General features: G+C 46.3%; 1 protein-coding gene across 1 annotated transcript; it reads right to left on the reverse strand.

The window, feature by feature from the left end:
- Window positions 1-692: 692 nt before the first annotated feature.
- LOC308172807 (protein mono-ADP-ribosyltransferase PARP14-like) lies at window positions 693-22,611 on the reverse strand (the record flags this gene model as incomplete). Its single annotated transcript, XM_080547756.1, has 15 exons — window positions 693-979; window positions 1,087-1,258; window positions 1,520-1,653; window positions 2,418-3,140; window positions 3,259-3,311; window positions 3,482-3,620; window positions 4,234-4,404; window positions 15,318-15,377; window positions 15,463-15,609; window positions 15,957-16,023; window positions 16,433-16,657; window positions 17,825-18,061; window positions 18,729-20,930; window positions 21,313-21,435; window positions 22,546-22,611. 15 exons carry the CDS (start codon window positions 22,609-22,611, stop codon window positions 693-695), a joined length of 4,806 nt encoding a protein of 1,601 aa, XP_080403882.1.
- Between the last annotated feature and the right edge of the window lie 1,426 nt (window positions 22,612-24,037).

Consider the following 24,037-nt stretch of genomic DNA (forward strand, 5'->3'; position numbering starts at 1 on the left):
TGTACACAATACAAAGTAGCTAGCCTGCGGATGTTTGTGTTAAGGTTACTAGGCAACAGTCCAGTTGAAGTTCAGTTGCGGAACTATTTTTTGTTGGCGGAACCAAAATAAATGATTAAATAAACAAACAAATTATAATCTGTTGTCTGTTGTCCCATTTATTGTTGTTACCTAATAAATGGCGCTGTAGAACTGTTGTATAAAAGCAATATCACACTCGAGGTCGTGCTGTTATACTGAATATCAGCACGGCTGTGATTCGGTCGTAGGTACGAGGCCGCAGGCCTTGATATTCAATTATGGGCCCATCCGGCTTAAGAGGGGGAGGTTTAAAGTCTCTTCAGGAAAGGATTAAAAAAATCATTACATGACGTACCGTATAAATGGCACTATTCAACTGATAATTTTGGTTAGTGGAACTACTAAATCATAGTCAATGGATAACTGTTCTGTGTAGGGTAAGAAATAGGATTTTCTCTTACAGTATTTCTATCATTTAAAATGTCTGTGTTGAAATAGGATTTTCATTTGGCTTTTGCCACTGGTTTGGGGGTGCAGCTCAACACATATATTCTGATAATCATTGTGTCAGTTAGCAATACAGTTAACCAAGGATTGTGACAATAATCCCAATGATAAATATTTGTATGTAGACTGTTCACTTGAGTGAAATAATTGAAGATGTCCCATTATTAGCTGAAGGTGATGAGGTACTCTGGGTAGGCCTGGTCGTCGTGGAAGACGACAAACATACTGGGCGTCTGTTGGTTGTCCACCAGGCTGTCATAGCAGTCGGTGCTATCATTAGAGGATCGAGGGGGGGGGAACCTCATGGTGGGATTACCCAGGGTGTAGCGCCCCACCAAAACACGAGCCACGTAGATGCGCTGGTGCCCTGAACTGTCAGGAGGAGAATACCTGTGATTGGCTGAATAGCTGGCCTTCACTGCGAAATACACGCCTACTCCATATGCTGCCGCTGTAAAGAGAGGAAAAAAGAGTGTGTGAGAGAGAGAGAGAGAGAGAGAGTGACCTCTAGAGGGAATGATCTATAATTAGAATTGATTGTGATAAATCAAGCCTTACTATGAGAATAGGACCTGTTGAAGCCATTGTTTTCGATGGGGTTACAGTTGGTCACTGCGGTCCCGTGGTAGAGGTTCTTCTCTCCCACCTCTCCTGGTCCGTTCTTGGTCAGCATGCGCCGCTCCAACACTGCGTACGCCTGCCACAGGTATATGTTCTGCAGGCGTTCAATCTGATAAAGAGACAATGGGTAAATGACACTAAACAATTAAACAATAGTCATCAGCTTGACCTCCTGTATATACTAGTATCCAGAGACAAAATGAGGTGTTCAATTTACTAAGCATTTGTACATTATGCGAATGTGAATGACAATAATGTCTGTTGTCTGTTGTATGCAGGGGAGGATGGTGGAGGTAGAAATCGGAGGACAGGCTTTCTGCCTCCACCAGCCTCCCCTGGTTGTAATACGTCTTGGATGTCTGTTTTGTACTTTGCGGATGGTGAATTGTCCTGTGGTGCTCTGGAATCCCTGTGCCACTGTCTGGTACTCTTGTGAGCCAGCTGCCAGCTGCACTTTCTTCAGTGTTTCCCCTGGGGCCATAGGATCCCAGTAGGATGGCAGCTCTGAAACCAAGACAAGGAAACCTCATGACGTTAGAATTATAAGGTTCTATCTCCATTTTGGTCAAAATTGAGTTTTTTACATAATCTGATCCATTAGGTGTTTATTAATGCCTGTGTGGTGTTATTTTTTTAAATGTTGACATTTTTGAGTTAGTAATTAATAAAATACAAAGGTTCCATCTCACAGAACATAGTGGAATGTAAAAACTGACGCTCAATATCTCTGAACTACCCTAAACGGAGATAGACCCTTATAAATCTTTTTATTTATTTATTATTTTTTCTGATTTTATCCCTTTTTCACCCAATTTGGTATCCAATTGCACCCAACCTAGCATCCAATTATCCCCTGCCTATTGCGTAGGATCCGCCGCACGGCAGCCCCAGAGGAGATCGCCAGGCAGACTAGCTGCCCCTTGGGAGCGGCCGCTCAATATGCCGCTCCCTGTGAGCCCCGGCCATATCCGGGTCTGGCGAGACCGGGATTCGATCCCGGCCAGAACCTTATAATTCTAAGCTCACGATACTTGCAGAGTTACTGTACAGTAGGTTCATGAACAGAACTAAAATGTTATGTTTTGAACTGTGGGTACTGTAGAGAGAAATTATGTTCTGACGATTGAAGATACTGTAAAAAAGAGATCATTATATTTTATCAGATTAAATCTCCAACGTAAAAAGTGGGTTACTTCAAGACAAAACAAATCTATAAAAAATATAATTAATGCTGCTAAAGGTATCTTATCCTGTGAAATAGTACATACTTGCACCACCCTCCTCTCTCTTGACCCTGTAGGTGCGTCCCGTCGCGTAGTCTGTTGCCGTGTTGTTCCTGAGGTTCACCGTAAACCTGTTCCCATCCGGGCCCTCCACATCTGCTGACACATCTCCCCTCAGATGAGCCTGCTCGAGGAGATAGTTGGCATGGAGCCCCATCTCCCCCCAGTCGCCACTGTGGCCCTGCATGGACCACTGGACGCTGACCGCCAACAAAGCCTCGTCCCCCTCCCGGAGGTCCCTGCGGAGGGCGCCACTGATCGCTCTGTCTAGAACCTCACGAACACTCAGCACGTCCTCCTTCAGACCTTTCAGCACGTAGAACTCCTCCTCGCCCGGTCCGACTCCGCCGCTGGCCGCTCCTGCCCCCTGAGCCCCCCGAGCTCTCCCAGGCTCCAGGCTCACTCCCAGGGTTCTGGCTTTCTCCTGGACAGCGTTCAGCTCCGTCACCCCCAGCATCCACAGATCCTTAGCTTCTACTTTTCTCTCTGTCAGCTGGTTCTGCAGGATGGACTGCAGCTCTCGCTTGGCCCCACTCACAGCACCTGTCCCGAGCCCCACGACACAGAGCACCGCTGGGGGCGGCCTCACAGGGGTGACTGTGCAGCCGGGTGGGGCTGTAGGGGGGAGGCGGGACCCAGGGGAGTGGGGGGAGGTGTTGGAACCCTTTTCTAGGGTTCTTCTCTTCTTGAGCACCTGTAGGGCTCTCTCTGATGAAAGGAAAGGAAGAGAGGATGAGAGAGGAGGGAGTAGGGAACAGCAAGGCAAAACATCTATATCTTTTTAATAAGCCATACCTCTCAACCATAACCATAACCACAACCATACCTGTCAGTGTGAGAGTTGGGGCTATTGTTCCTAATCGACTCTCAAGCTCTGACCTGCAAACAGCGACAAACAATTATTCACAAATGAACTACTTTGCTGTCAAACACCAAAATACCATGACTGAAACTGGTTAAAAAACAAGCACATTTTGTAAACAAATTTACAAAGTAAAGCGCAAAATCCAAGGCCCCCCCCTGTTAGAGAGGATACATTAAGCACTGACCTAAATATATGGAAGATGGGTTTCTGTAGGATGACGATGCGGATGAGACAGAGGACATTTGGAATAAGATCCCTCACAGCAGATGCCATGCCATCCAACATCGCCTTAGAGGCAGAACCAGAGTCCATACCACCTGCACCTAGAGAGCAACAATATAGGAACAATATTTTACAGCCATTTTTATCTATCCAGTATTACGTATCCAATCACCAGTGTGACAATTTATTTCTGGTTAGTTACACAGATATCGACGTGTGTCTAAATTGTGTATACTATAATATCTTCATCTCATCTTCTAATACTGCGCACTAACAAATTAAAAAGAGTCATATGGCAATAGAAATGTGCAATAACTCTATTCTAAGTGCCTATTTATACATTTATATATTTTTACAGTATTATTATAGTATTATAACGCCACTGACCTCATGTCTGTTATAGTTGTTTTTATTTTCTTAAGATTGTTGTCTTTATTTGCACTTGACACCACGGACCTCATTGTCTCTTAGCTTGTTTTATAGCATTTTCGCTTTTTAATTTGTCTAGTGTGTCATATTTGTGATATGTTATGTTATATGTGTATATGTTTGTGAATATGTGAATATGTTTTCTGTTTTTGCACCTTCAGAAGAACCACTACAATTTCATTGTATAGGCAACTGTACAAGGACAATAAAGTCTATTCTATTCTATTCTATAGGAATGGGGGAAGGATTTCACCAGTGCACATAATGGAGGACATATATACACACCAGTGTTTATTGCAGGGAAGGCTGCTGAGCGGTAGCCCTTGGTCTCACACTGTTTCAGGATCTTCCCACAGACCTTGCTGATCCTCTGTGGGTCGCATTTGAAGGCGGCATGGATGATTTCCTTGCAGCCCAGGGCGCCAGGCCCTGTGGTGAGCATCAGGTCTGGTCCCACTGAAGAGACAGGTGGAGAGGAAGAGGATATACTGTAAATAGGGAAAAGACGTGCTCAACGATATATAATCAAACTTTGTTTGAAGGTGTCAGTGGTGTTAGAAGGTGAAGGTGACAGTGAATGTCTTGTACTATGTACCACATCAATGGATTGGTCAACCTGTACCTTAATGTCAAAGATGTGTGTGACTATGAAAGTTGAGAACATTCGTTATGTGTTATTATATGTTGACATGAGTGTGCTCTCCAGTCATCCCTATCCCAGTGTGAGTGGGGCATAATTGGTTGATTGACACCAGCTGTGTGACATGAATGATTGAGCCAGCTGATCCTATATATGTGACCATTCCCACAATAAACGTTGCTTCCTTGATAACATGAACCCTGTCTGACAGCGTATGTGTTACGCTTGCCTGGCTCAGGACAAGGTGACAAAAAGGGAGACGACACATGGAGAACAATAATAGGAGATTTATTAAAGAATAATATGTTAAATGGAAATAATGATAAAGTAAATAGTAACAACAAACAAAAAGGCTGCTGGTCGACAAGGAAGAGACCGAGTCCATCAATTTGACCCTCTCTTAAAGTTCCTGGGACAATCAGGATGATCACCCCCACCTGTGCCCATCTGGAACCAAAAGAGAAGGTCAACAGGTGTATGGCGCCCACTGGTGGTACCAGTGTGGATCGTCACATCCCCCCCCTTAAAACAGAGGCCTACTAAAAAGGTCTCTGTAAATTTGTTTCCCAGATTACAAATAATACAAATAATAACAATAGTTTATGGCAAAGAAAACGGTGATCTCTGCCACACAGCCTAATCGTCAAATCCCAACCTCCCCTACAACCTACCCACCCTCCAGCAATTCCTGGTACCGGGAAAAGCTCTATTTAAGGAGGGAGGAGCAAGAGAAAGAGAGATTAAAGACAAGACACTCAGACCGGCAGCATGGATTCACCCAGACCCTCCGGAGCACGTGACAACGCATCGGCGATAACATTATCCACGCCTCGTATGTGCCTAATAGTGATGTTATATGGCTGTAGAAACAACGTCCACCTCATAAGGCGCTGGCTCGGACTCTGCAAAGAATGCAAAAAGGTCAGGGGGTTATGATCTGAATAAACGACCACTGGATGGGACCCCCCTCCCACATAAACATCAAAATGCTGCAGAGCCCAAACCAGTGCCAATGCCTCTTTCTCTATCGTAGAATAATTCAGTTGGTGCGAATTAAACTTTCTAGAAAAGAAACTGACCGGTCGATCTACCCCCTGATCGTCAGTCTGCAAAAGAACCCCTCCAGCCCCAACATGACTAGCATCCACTTGCAACTGGAACGGGTGATCCAAACGAGGTGCTGCCAGGACAGGAGCCGTACTTAACAGCATTTTTACCTGTTCAAAAGCCTTCTGGCAACCTGGAGACCATTCAAACTTGGCCTTCAACCTTAATAAGTTCGTCAAAGGGACGACCACAGTTGAGAAATTTAAACAGAAGTTGCGGTAATAACCCACCATCCCTAAAAAACGTCTAAGCTCCGTCTTCGAGGTGGGGGGTGGAAACTGATCAATAGCACGGACCTTAGCCCTCACTGGCCGGACCTGCCCTTGCCCCACTACCTTACCCAAATATGTGACAGTAGCTCTTGCAAACTCACATTTTGCCAAGTTGATAGTAAGGTTAGCAGCCCTGAGTCGTACAAACAGTGAGTGGATACGTTCTATATGTTGCTCCCACGTGTTGCTATACACCACAACGTCATCAAGGTAAACCGCACAGCCATCCAGCCCTGCAACCACCTGATTCATCAGGCGTTGAAAAGTCGCCGGCGCATTACGGAGACCAAAACTCATGACGTTGTACGAATACAACCCAGACGGTGTAATGAAGGCAGATATTTCTCGGGCGCGAGGGGTCAGTGGGACCTGCCAATACCCCTTAAGCAAATCAAATTTGCTAACGAATTTGGCAGACCCCACCTCATCCACACAGTCCTCCATCCTGGGCAAAGGAAATGAGTCAGGTTTAGTCACATTATTAACCTTTCGGTAGTCTGTACAGAACCTATCTGTCGTGTCTGGCTTTCCTACCAACAAACACGGTGATGCCCAACTGGAGTTTGAAGGAACAGCCAGCCCGTTATTTATTAAATACTGAACCTCAGTATCCATGCGGCGGCGTTTCTCCAGAGGGACTCGATAGAACCGTTGACGAATCGGCTTCGCCTCTCCAACGTCTATGTCGTGCTGCACTAAGTGGGTACAAGAAGGGGTATCTGAAAACAATGAGGGAAAAGCAACAAGCAACCCCTCTAACTCTCTACTGTTTTCCTCAGTCAAATGACCAAACAGAACTGATAATTCAGCCAACGTCTCAGAATTTTTGAGCCGAGGACGCAAAACACCATCTCCAGGCCCACTCACATCCTCCTCCCACCCTGCTGCCACCACAGGAGTGGATGGAGATGGAGACACCCCATTCACTGTGGACAACACAACCGGCTTCACCTCCAAGACCGCATCTTCTCCGGCCCTAGGTGAACGAGAATAATAACATTTTAATACATTTATGTGACAAAGTTGTGTAGACTTTCTACGGTTAGGAGTATCGATCAAATAATTCTGTTCGGACACCTGTCTTACAACAGAGTAGGGACCCGTAAATTTCGCCTGGAATGGTGAACCAGGTATAGGCAATAACGCCAACACTTGGTCTCCAGGACAGAACACTCGTGGTTCAGTACGGCGATCAAACAGTCTTTTCATTTTACTTTGTGCCACAGTCAAATACTCACTCGCCATTTTTCCCGCCAGATGTAACCTCAGGTGAAAACCATGCACATAATCTATCAGGTTGGTAGGTGGATCAGCGGTCTTAAGACCATCTTGTAGCACTGCCAGCGGGCCCCTCACCTTGTGCCCAAACACCAAATCACTTGGACTAAACCCTGTACTCTCCTGCACCACCTCCCGTGCTGCCAACATGAGCCAAGGCAGTCCCTCCTCCCAATCCCTCTTAAGCTCCATGCAATAAGAGCGCAACAATGACTTCAGTGTTTGATGAAACCTCTCTAGGGCCCCCTGACTCTGAGCATGATACGCGCTGGCGGTGTTGTGCTTAACGCGTAAGTGACGCAAAACTTCAGCAAACATTTTCGATGTAAAGTTTGTCCCTTGGTCACTCTGTATGACCCGAGGAATACCGAAAATGGATATGAACTGAGTCAGTGCCTTTACTATTGATCTTGTCGTAATCGTACGAAGAGGGTACGCAGACGGATAGCGAGTGGTTTGACACATTACCGTTAATAGATAAATACACCCAGACTTAGAAGGAGGAAGTGGTCCAACACAATCGATGATGAGGTGCTCAAATGGTTCACTCACAGCTGGAATAGGATAAAGAGGCACAGGTTTAATAGTCTGATTAGGTTTTCCCATCAGTTGACAGGTATGACAGGTCTTAATAAACTTAGAAACATCCCTCTTCAACCGAGGCCAAAAGAAATACCGTAGTACTCTATCACAAGTCTTCTTAACCCCCATATGCCCAGCCACGTCATCATGTGCTGTCTCCAACACCACATTCCTAAACTTAGTAGGTACCACAACTTGAAAAACTGGGTCACTCACAGAACAATCATTATGAGGAAGCCATTTACGAACCAACACATCCTCCAAGAGAAAATAACCACTTGCAGAGCTCTCCAGCTCATCCTTAGGCTGAATCCCACTGAGCAGCAGCTTCAGCTCAGGATCCTCCTGTTGGGCTAAAATCAACTCACTCCGAGACAAAGACGGCGGCAGATCTGGTAACTGAAAAACAGAATTGTCAGGAGTGAACTTATCAGACTCTTTACCATCATCAATTTTAGGGTCCATGCAACTCATAGCACGAGTCATGGCGCAGGCAGTAAAAACCTCAGGAAACTCCTTCACACTAAGGTCGGGTCCTGTTGGTCGTGTAAACCCAGAACTAACTACCAGAGGTGGAGGCACATCACTCCACACTCTTCCTCCAGCCAGGTTATTTCCCAAGATGACGGCCACACCCACCACAGGCAGAGAGGGTCGAACACCAATAGTTACTACCCCCTGGACCAGATCAGAGTAAAGCTCAATTTCATGCAAGGGGACAGACAAAGTCTGCATCCCCATCCCTCTAATCAAAACGCTGGTCCCCACACTTGACTCCTGAGAGAATGTTAAAACCGATTCCAATATAAAAGATTCTGAAGCCCCCGTATCACGAAGTATCTGGACAGGCACTTTCTGTGGGCTACCCACCAGAGAAACGAAACCTGTAGTAATAAACGGACCAAAATCAGGATCCTCCTCGCTAATCTGTATGGAGGCAGAGCCCTGTAGTGCCCCCGCCAACTCAGTAGCCGCAGGTGGGCTGGATACTGAGGATGCCATCACCCCTGGTTTAAAGGGAGACCCCTCGGCAACCCCAGACACTCTTCCTCCTACTCCACCAGCATGCGCTGCAAGAACCGACGGTCTAACAGAGCCCCCCTTCCCACTGTAGTTTTTTTTTCCTTTTAGGACAGGACACTCCTGTTTCCAGTGACCCTTCCCAAGGCAATAATTGCATGTCGAGTTAGGATCTACTCTACTCTGACCGCCATGCTCCGACCTTGAAAAAGGGACAGAATAGCCAGGACCTCCGTTTGGGAATTTAGCACGATTTACCAATAGGTTAGTCACGGTCGGATTTTGTCTACGGCTCCCCTCGCTACGAAAATGATGTTCACCAAACTGACTCTTATTAGTCAGTACAAATTCATCTGCCAACACCGCGGCTTGATCTGCTGTTTTCACCTTGTGTTCATTTACATAAGTGGCAATGCGATCAGGGACAATTGTTTTAAACTGTTCCAAAATAATCAAATTTGACAGATCCTCCAGAGTATTCACCTCTACCGCCACGCACCAACGATTGAAATGGCTGGTTAGTTCTCTTACAACCTCAACATGAGTTTGTTTGTCATGTTTCTTCCATTTTCTAAACCGCTGTCTGTAAGCTTCAGGAACAAGTTCATAAGCCCTAAGGATAGCGGCCTTAACTGTATCATAATCTTTCCTCTCTCTACCATTAAGAGCAATATAAGCTTCCTGAGCTCGGCCAATAAGCACACTCTGTAGTAATGCGGTGCGGTCTGAAGTAGACCAGTCCCTATCGTCGGCAACACTCTCAAACAGTGAAAAGAATACATCAGGATCTTTTTCATTAAACTTTGGCAACAGTCTAACCATGACAGACATATTATCCCTCTTAGAATTACTCGAATCGCCACCTCCACCGTCAGATAACTTTCCCTCAGTAATCAACCTAAGGCGCTCCCGTTCATGAGCCAATTTATCCAACTCCAATTCCCTGTCCCTCGCACGCTCTTGTGCCTGAAACTCACGCTCTCGCGTCTGCTCTCGCGTCTGAAATTCACGCTCTTGCATCTGAAATTCACGCTCTCGCGTCTGTGATTCCATCTGTAATGCTAACAATTCCTTCTGTTGATCAAATGTTAACTCAGTGGACCCAGATGCAACCCCAACGGATATTTTAGGGACAGACAATTTACCCTTTAGTATGCCCCTATTAATTAACGTAGTCTGTAAAGCCTCCACTACGTCCTGTTTCTTTGCTCGGCCTTTCACCACCTCAAGCTTAACCTCATAATGTTCCACAACCTTCCACAGTTGTTCCTTCGTTAACTGTAACAATCCATCGACCGACGGAGCTGCCACAAACTCCTCAAAAACATCCATAACTCAATATAATCAAATAACCAATATTAACCAACCCTAACAAACGGGAATCTCCCCTCCTATTACAAACTCCTCCTATAAACTACTCCCATATCAGCCATAATCTTCAGCCCATTTAAAGCGAGTAACTGTGCACACATACAAAACAGAAAAGTAACTAACATACTTCGTAAGAGCTGCCCCGCATCTAACTCAGTAATGACTGACTAACCACTCAGCTAGTCTTCAGTGCGTTCACATGCAACTCTTCCACCAAGCAAATGCCTGGTGGCGCCCCCGCGTTCAACACACCAAAAATAACAAACGAAAACAATAAACAAGCGTTAAGCGCTTCTACTCCTAGCACGGGGGTTCACGTATAGCTCTGATGGTATCTAAACCACCCGCCCTACCTATCCTTCTCTGCTTTGCATAGAACACAGCACTCACCAAACTCCAGCCGAAGATCACAGCCAATACCAAGAGTTACGTCCTTGTCAGCACAGTCGGACGGCCAGCTCCCCCTCGTCACCAGCACCCAAACCAACGTACCAAATATACTAAACAATACATTACATCCAATCCAACCAAAACCCAATAACTATAAACAATAACCATGCGGGTCTCCCAATATAGAGTTGGACAAATCCAACAATCCAATCCCGAATATCAACTATGAAAAGGGAGAGAATATTGCTCTCACCAAATTCACTCCCGGACGAGCACCCAATTTGTTACGCTTGCCTGGCTCAGGACAAGGTGACAAAAAGGGAGACGACACATGGAGAACAATAATAGGAGATTTATTAAAGAATAATATGTTAAATGGAAATAATGATAAAGTAAATAGTAACAACAAACAAAAAGGCTGCTGGTCGACAAGGAAGAGACCGAGTCCATCAATTTGACCCTCTCTTAAAGTTCCTGGGACAATCAGGATGATCACCCCCACCTGTGCCCATCTGGAACCAAAAGAGAAGGTCAACAGGTGTATGGCGCCCACTGGTGGTACCAGTGTGGATCGTCACAGTATGATTCCTCCGTTCAGTGTGTAGTCCGATCGTTATGGTCTTAGCCAATACGCAATAACCAACGTTTAACAGGTTATGGGCCCAGAGAGCTACCATGGCGAGACAATCGGAAAGAAGTTCGCGTTGGTCTCGACTAGCGTTTGACGGAGATGAGGAAAGCTCAGGAGTTTTGAGGACACGGAGAAAAATGCGCATAACGGCGTCGGAGGACAATGTTATGCGAGCCCAAGCCCTGTCTGACCGGGGTGCCCAGAACGCCCAAAGCGCACGTAGCCAGAGCGCACAGCGAACAGACATTGTGTGCTACAAATGTGGCCAAAAGGGACATATCAAAAGGACCTGTCGACGCAAGGTGTGGTGTAACCACTGTAGGAGATCCACACATCAAGGAGCCGCCTGCAAAAGGAGACCGGACCAGGACGACGCGCGAGGGGTGTCCGAGCAAGACAAGCCAGGACGCAGTGTTACGAGGGGCCTGATGGTGGACACCGGTGCGACTGCGCATATTATCACCGACCTGGCCAGGTTCAAGGTGTTCGATGACGGTTTCCAGGCCGAGACGCACTGCGTGGAGCTGGCGGACGGCACGAGGAGCAAAGGGGTCGCAGAGCGCAGAGGAGATGCGGAGGTGTGCTTGATGGACAGCCGAGGGAGGCGACTGACTACAACGCTGCGAGGGGCGCTGTACATCCCCTCATTCCCCCAGGACATCTTCTCTGTAAAAGCAGCCACAGACACTGGGGCAACTGTGATCTTCAGAACAGGAGAAGACATCCTACAGCACAGAGACGGTACTGCATTTCACATCCATGAGCATAATAGACTATATTATTTGCCCACAGTGGATGACCAATGTGATCAAAGTAAGAGCTGTTTTGATCTAAAGACATGGCATGAAATTCTAGGACATTGTAATTTTGAGGATGTTCTGAAACTCCAGAATGTTGTTGATGGTATGTCAATTAAGGGAAAAATTGATAAGTCTAACCTGAACTGTGAAGTGTGCACTCGGGGAAAGTTTGTACAGAGCTTCAACAGGAAGCCTGATAGAAGGGCCAAAAATGCTCTAGAGTTGGTGCACACAGACCTAGCGGGTCCAATTGACCCAGTGTCCATAGATGGACATAGATTTGCACTTTCGTTCACAGATGACTATACTAGTACTGTGTTTTTCTACTTTCTTAAGCACAAGAGTGATACTGTACAGGCGACAGAGCAGTTCATAGCTGACACCGCCCCGTATGGTAGGATCAGACGTATCAGGTCAGATAATGGTACTGAATTCACAGGGAAAGAGTACCAAGGGCTACTGAGAAGAAATGGTATCAGACATGAGACATCATCTCCATATTCGCCACATCAGAATGGCACTGCAGAACGCCAGTTTAGGACTCTCTTTGACATGGCTCGATGCATGTTATTAGAGAGCAAGCTACCCAAGGTGTTATGGCCTTATGCAGTACAGACTGCATCTGTAGTGAGAAATAGGTGTTTTAACAATCGCACAAAACAGACACCTTACATGATGCTGACAGGGAGACGTCCCAATATGTCTAGGATGCAGAAGTTTGGAACGGTGTGTTATGCCTACAAACAGGATAAGAAAAAGCTAGACCCAAGGAGTGAGAAGGGCTTCTTTGTAGGGCATGACAAGAAAAGCCCAGCTTACCTGGTTTTCTATCCTGACAGTGGAAAGGTGAGGAAGCACAGACTGGTCAGATTTATGCCAAAGACGATGGGTGAGCAGCAGACACAGACTGAGATATCAATAGATGATGAGGACTGTGATGTGCCACAAAGGGCCAGCACGACTAAGCAAAGGGACGCGAGTCCAAAGACAGCTGAAGAGCATATTCCTGTGACCAGGCCCGAACAGGTGCAGACTAGGGAGAAACAGGAGTCTCCACGCTATCCTCCCAGGGAGAGGAAGAGACCTGATTATTTTGGGGACCGTGTCTATGAAGTAGGAAGTCAGGACCAGGCACAGGTAAACATTGATTACTGCTACAAAATGTTGTGTAACGTACCTTTGACCTACAGTGATGCAGTGAAGTCACCCAAGTCTAGAGAATGGGTCAGTGCTATGGACGACGAAATGCAATCATTGAGAGAGAATGGTACGTTTACTTTGACTAACTTACCCCAGGGCAAAGTTGCAGTGGGGGGTAGATGGGTGTATACAATCAAGAAAAATGCAGATGGTTCAGAAAAATACAAAGCACGCTATGTTGCAAAAGGCTACAGTCAGAGAAGGGGTGTTGACTATGAAGAGACCTTTTCTCCCACAGCCGATTTAACCAGTGTTCGAGTGTTGATGCAAAAAGCAGCACAGGAGAATTTGATTTTACATCAAATGGATGTCAAAACTGCCTATCTTCATGCACCGATAGATTGTGAGATATACATGGAACAGCCAGAGGGTTATGAGCAGACATCTGGCACAGAGACAGTGGTGTGTAAACTAGAGAAGTCACTGTATGGTCTAAAACAGTCTGGCCGAAATTGGAACCATTTATTACACGACTATCTAATGGTGAATGAGTTTGTGCAAAACCCTGCAGATCATTGTGTATATACTAAAGAAACGGAACATGAGAAAGTGATCATGATTATATGGGTCGATGATTTGGTTATTGCTGCCAGTAACGAGAATGCACTGAATGTTGTAAAAGAGATGCTCTCAAAGAAATTTCAGATGAAAGATATGGGCAAATTGACACATTTCCTGGGAATCGATTTTGAACAGTGTGATGGATGTGTAACAATGTCACAAAAGCAGTGTGTAAAGAACATGCTAGAGAGGTTTGACATGCAGAACTGTAAACCCAGATCGACGCCTTGTGAGCAGACACTCAATTACACTGAAGGAGCAGGATTAATGAGTGATGTCACTCGGTACAGAGAGGTCGTCGGTAGCCTCATCTACCTGACTATGTGTACTAGGCCAGATCTTTGTTTCATAGTGAGTAAACTGTCCCAGTATTTTACCAAACCAACCGAGGAGCATTGGGCCACTGCCAAACATGTATTGAGGTTCTTAAAGGGCACCAGTGATAAAATGTTGTGTTACAAAAGGTGTAACTCTGATTTGAGATTACAGGCTTTCAGTGATGCTGACTGGGCAGCAGATGTCACAGACCGTCGTAGCACAACAGGTTACTGTGTTAGTCTACATGAGAATGGTCCATTGGTCCCATGGAAGACCAAAAAGCAACCAACGGTGGCGTTGTCCACATGTGAGGCGGAGTACATGGCATTAGCTGCAACCACCCAAGAGTGTTTACACCTGACTCAACTGTTGACACATATGGATGCATGCAAGTATGCACCACCCATTGTCCATGAGGACAATCAGGGAACGATTGCATTAGCTAAGAACCCAGTCCGCAGACAAAGATGCAAACACATAGATATAAAGTACCATTTCATCAGGTCTACAGTACAGAATGGACAGATCTGTTTGCAATATTGTCCCACAGATCAAATGGTGGCTGATGTGTTTACCAAACCAGTAACTAAGGACAAATTGGTTAGGTTCACAAAGGTTATGTTTGGGAGAGAAACCACATCAGTGTGAGTAAGGACCAAGCGGTCAATTTTTGTTTTGGTTTTCTTGCTTTATTTTTTCAAAGTGTTATAAGAGAATACCAGTGAAAAACTGAAGACTGTTTGTAAATGATGATGATGATGTATATTCTTGTTTCACAGGAGAGGAACAATATCAGTGCCAGCTTTTGTTTGTTTGATTGATGGAATGACAGCCCCAAAGAGTGTTATGGAAATTGTAGGCTACTGATTGTTATTGATTTGTTTATTTTTCTCTCCATCTTGGTCAGGTGAGAGCAAGTGGGGGTGTTGACATGAGTGTGCTCTCCAGTCATCCCTATCCCAGTGTGAGTGGGGCATAATTGGTTGATTGACACCAGCTGTGTGACATGAATGATTGAGCCAGCTGATCCTATATATGTGACCATTCCCACAATAAACGTTGCTTCCTTGATAACATGAACCCTGTCTGACAGCGTATGATTCCTCCGTTCAGTGTGTAGTCCGATCGTTATGGTCTTAGCCAATACGCAATAACCAACGTTTAACATTATAACACCCATTGATAAGATAACACATTACCTTGTGCTAAAGCCGCCTGCACATTGGGCCCGGCAGCAGTCAGAATGGCTTTAGAGACACCTGCAGCAGAGAGAAGAAGGAGTTAAGAGGGCAGAGAGTAGACAGTGAGTTGATGGGTTGACGGGTGATCATTGTCAAAGCCTACCTGAGGGGTCGGCAGAGAACGTCGTGGTGTTCACGATGATGTCAGTGGTTTCACTGATGATGTCACCAAACACCAGCTGCAGCTTGACTCCGCCCAACATAGCTGTGACCTCATCCTGAGAGGAGGAGACATAGCGATAGAAGGAAGCTGGAGAGGGGATAAAAAAGGGGAGACCATGGGGTTTAGAGCCTTCAGCCACTCCGCCCCTCGCCTCTGGAACTCCCTCCCCCCCGACATCAGGAACATTGATTCAATCTCCTCATTCAAAACCCACCTCAAAACTCACCTGTTTACGCAGGCGTATCCCTGTTGATTTACTGTTCCTGTGCTGCTCTGCTGCTAGCTATGTTTATACTGTATATTTCTATGTATTTTGTATTTTGAATTTTGTAACAGTTTTTACATTTGTTGTACGGCGACCTTGAGTGCCATGAAAGGCGCCTTATAAAATAAAAATGGAGATTAGATGCATGAAAAAGGATCTCTTAACTCACCTTGCATTGGGTGAGCGTCATTTGTGAACCCCTTGAGATGCAAAGCACGCTGGGATGCCTGGAAAGCCTGTACATTAGAAGAACGAAAAAAAAGGAAATACACAAAAGGGAGTCAACATTACGTCAACATTAGTTTTTTACATAATCTGATCCATTAGGTGTTTATTAATGCCTGTGTGGTGTTATTTTTAAAATGTTGACATTTTTTAGTTAGTAACTCATAAAATACAAAGGTTCCATCTCACAAAACATAATGGAATGTAAAAACTTTGACGCTCAATATCTCTGAACTGCCCTAAACGGAGATAGAACCTTATCATTCTAAACGGAGATAGAACCTTATCATTCTACACGGAGATAGAACCTTATCATTCTAAGCTCACGATTATGCATAGAAATGGCAGTGATGTCAATATAAAAAGGAGGTTTAAGTGAACAGTTCCATGCACCCTTTATGATGAGGCTTCTTTTCTCACCTTGGTAGACTGTCTGTCACTGGGATGGATGACGACACGGACGAGGAAGGGGGTTCTGCCGGCTCGGTTCTGCTCGTGTGTGCGAATCTCCTCCAACATAACCTGCGCGGCCACGTCGTGAGGAAAACCCAGAACAACGCCGGTTCCGAGCACAGGAAAGGCGACTGAACCAAAGCCCCGGTTCTCACAAGAGTCCAGGACCCTCCTCACACCCTGCCTCAGAGCCTAGGAGGGAGTTAGGTATCAACTGGTAAATGGTAAATGGACTGCACTTATATAGCGCCTTCATCCAAAGCGCTTTACAAAGGCCTCTCATTCACCCATTCACACACCAATGGCGGCCAAGCTACCATGCAAGGCGCCGGCCCGCTCACTGGGAGCAATTTGGGGTTCAGTGTCTTGCCCAAGAACACTTCGACATGTGGCCAGCCGGGGCTCGAACCGCCGATCTGCCAACCTTGCGATCATTAGACGGTGGCTCTACCTCCTGAGCCACAGCCGCCCCCCCCACTGTCAGCTCAGGTTGAAAGGTCAAAGATGAAAGCCCGAAAACCACTGAGGTGAGCCGGCAGGCCCCCCTCCACCAGGCTCCTCCAACTTACGACGGAGCCAACCTGTCTGCCGTCCTACCTACCCCCGGCCTACGACGAGCCAGAGCCCTCACTCGGAGTGTATAGTCCCGACCGGGAGACCTTAAAGGACTGACTGGGCCTAAGTTGGACTCAAACCTTCATTAAGAACGCCCAGAGAGCAGTGAAACTTACCAGATGCACCAAGAGGGTGAGAGCCAGTCTCTCCGGCAGTGCAATTCTCTGGCCAAGAGTACTTATGTGTTTTGTCTTCCGCCAGTCCAATCAAGGGCATAGCCCGACGAGACCCGAGGAGAGATCCCGACAGCCAATGAGGGGAGCCGGCAGGCCCCTCCAACCTATGACAGAGCCCCCTCCCACCCCCCAACCCCCCACCCTGCACGCTGCCCCAGCACTGGAGCCTCTAGTGGAGCCATAACGCCCCCTGGACACTTTAGGCGCCAGACGGCCATTTGAATTAACTTTATCCCCTGTACCAATTATTCTTTATTAAATACGCCGGTGAGGCTGAACTGCTCCCTGTTGCCGGTGTCTGTTCCTACCTTGCTTGTTATACCCGGGTCCTAAGTAGTGGTTACTACAGAATCCATTTCATTGCAGTATTTTGGGCTTGACTAGCGAGTTTGTGTTGTTGTGATTCTCAACAACATTGAAACGTACCGGTAGTTCCGTGGTTTTAAAAGAAAAGTCTGAACATTTTGATTGGTTGTCGGTGGTTCATGCCGACCAAAAGACTAGAACGTGTCACATGGCATGTTCGCAAAAAACATCATAAACACACACAGGCAGGCAGCCTTTTCACCTGTACTGCTGGTCCCTGGGGGTTATTGTCCCAGCGAGCGCAGTGGAGGAAGAACACACGGCCACTGCTCAGCCCAGACAGACCCTCCACCAGGACCTTGTCACCAGGCTTGGTCAGTCCTCCAGACTCCCTGGCGAACATGGCCTTCAGCCCCGGACCTGCTGCATCTGATATGACGTTGCCTACACGTGAGGAGAGAGGATCATGGCCAAGCATGGGAGAGACCAGGGCATCCACCTGCAGAGAGCAGGGGGAAGGGAGAGAGAAAGACAGAGAGAGGGGGGAGAGTGAGAGTGAGAGTGAGAGAGAAGATAAGATATAATAAAGTTTAAAGAATAAAATAGTTGACAGTGGATGCATATAGAAAATAAAGAGAAAACTGCATCAGTGGTGTGGTTAAACTGTTTAGAAAGTCAGCTCTCAAAAGCAAGAAAACAGGGGAAATAATATTATCTGCCAACAGGAACATTTCACTTACCAAGTTGTTCTTAAAACAAGTAAAAAGTTATCTTTAAATGAATGAAGTAAGACAAAAAAACAATCACATATTGTTTTGATCAAAGATATTTCATCTGACTTCTGAGATTTACTTTTTGCAGTGAACATAATCACACAGAAACATTGACACTTCTATGACTTGTGACGTTAGAATGATAAGGTTCTATCTCCATTTTTGTAAAAATTTAGTTTTTTACATAATCTGATCCATTAGGTGTTTATTAATGCCTGTGTGGTGTTATTTTTAAAATGTTGACATTTTTGAGTTAGTAATTAATAAAATACAAAGGTTCCATCTCACAAAACATAATGGAATGTAAAAACGTTATCTCTGAACTGCCCTAAACGGAGATAGAACCTTCTCATTCTAAACTCACGGACTGTGTCTATACAGTATGTTTCTCACCTGCTGTCTCTCTATGCTTCCCTGGACGATCTCCACCTGTACACAGACGACCTCTGGAGCCACTGCCCCCCTGGCTGAGGAAACGGCGGTGGCGTCTCTCTGGAGGGCATCGCCACCAGCAGTCGTATCGGACGCCCCCTCCCGCCCAGAGGCCTCCCTCCTCCCCTCGAGAAGCCTGTCACAAGCCTCCTGCATGGCCCTCACTGCTTCTCCGTTGACATCTATCAGAGTGACTTTATTCAGACTGCGACGCAGATGCACCCTTCCGAAGTCCCTCACTGCAGACACCACGGCCTCGGCGCATACCTGGAGAGGAACGCCAAAGATCCCTGAGCTGATGCAGGGCATGGCGAGGGTTTGGAGCTGTAAGGTCTCGGCCAGATCGAGGGCCGCCTTCGCCGTGGTCTGGAGAAGAGCCATTTCCTTCCCGCCGACACTGCCCCCTACAGGCCCTACCGCATGGAAGAGCATCTTACACGGCAGGTTCCCTCCGACGGTCTCTACCACGCTACCTGTGGCCACTTTACCTATTTGCTTTACCAGAGTCCTGCAGGCCTGTTGCACCTCTGGCCCCGCCGCCCGGCTCAGCGCGGCAGCCACGCCCCCTGCGTGATCCAGATCCTCGTTGGCCGCGTTCACTAGCACGTCGGCGCGCTCCTTGGTGATGTCGCCCTGACACACCTGGACTTGTAGCCCACTCTGGAGACGATAGCTGGCAGCTGTGACTGTCACTTGCCGTTGCCGAGGTCGGGCGCGTGGCGCCGTGTCAACCTGGTCCTGAAGCTGTATCAGGCAGTGTTGAGAACAGCCGACGACCTTAAAGTGGTCCCTCCCCTGGCCCTGGAAGTAGCGTAGCGCCCCAGGCTGGTCAATGGTGACCGTATCCCGGACCAGGGAGGCCAAAGCTGGAACGAGTATGTTCTTGACCTGGGTCACCTGGTGGGAGGGGCCACTGAGCACCACGGAGGGGTGAGTGGACGAGACTACAGGGCACAGGGTCACCCCTGAGTGGTCCACGCCGATCCTCTCCAGCAGCTCTGGCACCGAATCTACTATCTCTGGGTACGGGAGACGGACTGTCTCCTCCACACTAGACTGGTCTATCAGAAACTCTCCTATCTCCTCCTTCAGCTCCTCGATCTGCCTCTTGTGGCCCAGCAGCTGCACCCTGCAACCGGGGCTGAACCTGACCGTCACCCTGCGGCTCCCCTGGTTCATCTCTGATGACTTCATCTCCAGCTTGTCCCTCAGCTCAGACGGAAGGCCGGCACAGTTAGGCACGTCAATCGTCTCCTCCCCGAACTCCCTCAATAGAGCATTCTCAGCCTCCACTAGCTGACCAGAGGACAGGGTAAACAGACGGAGCTCTGTGTGCCCAAGATCCACCTCAACCTGGGCCCCCAGCCCCAGCAGGGTCCTCAGTGCCCCGGGGTCACCATACACATCCCTGAGGAAGGCCAGGAGGTGGGGGGACACCCCAGGAACGACCCTCTCTTGCACCAGAGAGGCCTTCTTAGCGACCCACTCTCTGGCCGTCCGGATCTCCCCTGCGGAACCTTCCAGAACCAGCTGATCCAGGCCTTTACGGGTCACTCTCACCCCCGGGACGAGCCCACCCAGACCCCTCTCTAGCTCCGTGCCGAAAAGGCACAGCTTGGCTTCGCCTAGGCGACAGGTGGTATTGACCTGCTCCTGTATGACCCCTGACCCCTCCTGTCCTTTAACCGGCGAGAAAACCTCCAGTTCTCTCAACCTGGCCTGTACCTCGGCCCTCTCCCCTACCACCACAGCAAATCCCTGTCCCGCCTCGCTGTACACTCTCACGTCCCCCCCTGTGGCCATGCTAGGGCTCTGGAGGAGACCCTGGAGCTTGCGTGGGTCCACCTCGTAGTGGTAATGGTACCGCTCCTGGAGAAGCCCAAACAGTGTCTCCACCTGTGTCTTCCATTGCCCGGCCCCATCCCCATCCCCATCCCCATCCACAGCCCCGTCTGGTACAGCTTGACCTGGGCCTCTCACCACCACCCTCCCATCCTCTGGGCGGAGCTGAAGGGAACATCCCAGGAAGGAGAGCTCTTCCTCTAGGTCACGCCCAGCTCTAGGACTCTCCTTCAGATAGCGTTGGAGATAGGAGTCCACCTGCAGTATACACTCTTGACCACCAGAGGGAGATGTTGCTGCAGGAAGGGAGTGATGATGACTCTAGATTTGGAGACAAGGAGTATGTAATGTGCAGGGTATGTAATGTGCAGTGACTCTCTGATTACAACGTGATATTGCTGAATGTCTCTTTTTATTTAGGCCTACAAGGAGTTTATGGATTTAGAACTGTGAGAGTCTCTAGTGTGAGACGTTTGGTCTACTCTCTAATACTACCATTTAGTATTTGACCTGTTCTTGTTTTGTCTTTTGGTGCTGCACTCAGCTTTCAATTGCCAAAAGCCAAAACAGCAACTGTTTTCACTCACAGATGGCACTGGTAAGTTTAAGTGCACGCAGCATTACATGAAGATAAATACTAAAGCACATTAAACTGTAGGCCTATAGATCCCCCAGGAGTTGAACAACCCTGGTCTTGCCTCACCATTGGACTGGTGATGGGTGAGGTGGTGGACGTGGGTGAGGGCTCCAGGCCCCCTCGTAGAGTGAGTGTGAGAGGCCCACCCGGCATGTCCAGCACATGTTCAGGTTTCTGAAGTACCCTCTCCTGGACTGAGAGGGACATGAGGAATGAGGAGTTGTTATAATCTAGTATTGTATTATATGATATATTGTGACGTTAGAATTATAAGGTTCTATCTCCATTTTTGTCAAAATAGAGTTTTTTACATAATCTGATCCATTAGGTGTTTATTAATGCCTGTGTGGTGTTATTTTTTAAATGTTAAATTATGTTTAAAAACATTGATTGATTGATTGAAAACATTATTAGAAGATTTGCAGAAGTAGGTACATGAAAGTACATATTACATACAAGGTCAACTAACAGGATAAAAACCCAAGAAAGCCACTGGCTTATTTCAATTGGGGTCCTTGATTCTCAATTCATCGTTACATGTAAGACAGACAAAAAAAACTAGTACTATCTACAAGATAATACAGACAAATAACTATTACTATCTACAAGATAAACATACATCCATCATGGGAAGAACAATACAACAAAACATAAGGTATGTACAGCGGGTAGGACAGGTGGGGACATACACCACAGGTGGGGGCGGGGGACAAAACACAAAGTATGTACAGTGGGTAGTTCGGGTCTTTTAATCTGATTTTTGATTTAGAGGGTCCAGTTACGGATTGCAGCCTCCTGTAAATGTTTTTTGAGAGTGGTTTTGAAGGTGGGCAGTGTTTTGCACTCCTTTAAGATTATAGGAAGGGCGTTCCACATTTTTACTGCATAGTTTGCAAACGAGTTTATCCCCTTGTTTGTGGTGCAACATAATGGAATGTAAAAACGTTGACGCTCAATATCTCTGAACTACCCTAAACGGAGATAGAACCATATAATTCTAAGCTCACGATGTCGATATGTATTGTCATGTATGTCAATGTAGCCTACTGTTTCACACAACCCTTGAATTCCCCATACGGCAAAACTGAATATGAAGGAAAAAAAAAATGAAAATAATGAAAAGTCAGCTTTCTTAGCCTAAGAATGAATCATATTTAACATGATGATATAAAAACTAGGAGCATGTTCCTTACCTGTTCGCTCAATAAATGCGATCTTGAATATATTGTCATGAACTTTCTCTACCGGTCTGCAATATCCGCCACCTGATTTACGGCGAACCTGAAAATACCTTGTTACCTTCTCCTTCTGCTCAGAGTCCAGATTGTCAACCTCGAAGTAAACCGGGTATCTATACTTTTCCATATTGTATTTTTCTTTTCTACTGAAAGAGATCAAAATGTTCTTCTTTTTATTTGATTGGCAGATCAAACTGTAACCGCAGCATTAAGCTTTGACGTCCAGGCGCTCGCAAACACCAGCAGAGACACACGTGCGCATGCGCATAAACCACTCTCTGATCATAATATGACATAATATGAATGAATGAATGAATGGTCTTTATTGTCATTAATACAGTACAGGTACCATACAACGACATTTAGGAGGGGGGGGGGGCTCCCCTGGTGCTAGGAAAAAAATACTAAAAACAAGAAGGGAAAAAGAGCTGGTTTACATAAATAAAGGCTATGTACACTATCCACTATACAATACTACTATACAAATAAAACACTGTGCTGTACTCTATGCTATGCTATAAATATCCTAACATTTCCTCTCTCTGAACCTTCTATACACGAGGGTTGTCATATTGCACATAGTATTATTGCACATTCATTTAAAGTGTCGCAGTTTGCAGGTTTGAAATGTTCACAGTTGTATTTCAATATTGCACTTGATTACAATCTAGTAGCTGCCATCAAATTGTCTAGATTGTCCAGAGCCTAGAACCTGATATTATGATCATAATTTTATCACATGTCAGACTCTGTGAGGGACAGTTTCTTATTACCTGCAATTGCCTGTTTTGAGAGATGAGGGGACGAGACCAGAGGTAAGGGAGGAATGAATGATGTCGGTAGTTAAAGGGGAGAGGGAAGGTAGACATGCTTTAACTAGGGGGGCAGGAAGGAAGGAAGGGGGTCAAGCTGGCAGGTGGATGATTTGGATTTAGAATGTAATGTCTTCAATTTATCTCACTTAACTAAGCTACTACGCAATGTGTAAGCCTACATTATAGGCATATTAATTACCACGTACTGTTTAAGATGTATAATGTTGGCATGAAATTGTGGATTTATGTGAATAAAAGAAAGCATTTGTCAAGGTTTTCTGTGTGTGAATAGATATGTATTGATTGATTGTTGGTCATTATTCATAAATGAATAACTGTATACGTTGCATAGCTGCAACGTTTGCAGGAAAAGTGCTAGACAAATAAAGGTTATTACCGTATTGTTATTATTATTTAAAATAAAAAATAAAAAAGTTTGAAAGTAATTGTCCCGCCTTTTTGACTCCAAACACACGCTGATTGGCTGAATCGCGTCCAGGACGTCTCGAGCACTCGGCGACATCCTGACGTGAGTTTGACGTCTGTCTTCTGCTCAACGTAAGTTTCTGCTCAAATTAGACAACTGTTGTCTTTTAAAGTAAGTATTATATAGAGTTAATATATATAACAGATCACATAAGAGTTAACCTAACTGTGGTAAGTAGATAGCTGTTCACGAGGTTCATCCAGAGATAGTTTTAGTCAGAAAGCCAGGTCGTGTCGCGTATTCCCGCCGGA

This window comes from Nansenia antarctica (genome assembly GCF_963989245.1).
Source record: "Nansenia antarctica genome assembly, chromosome: 17".
Taxonomy (NCBI): domain Eukaryota; kingdom Metazoa; phylum Chordata; class Actinopteri; order Argentiniformes; family Microstomatidae; genus Nansenia; species Nansenia antarctica.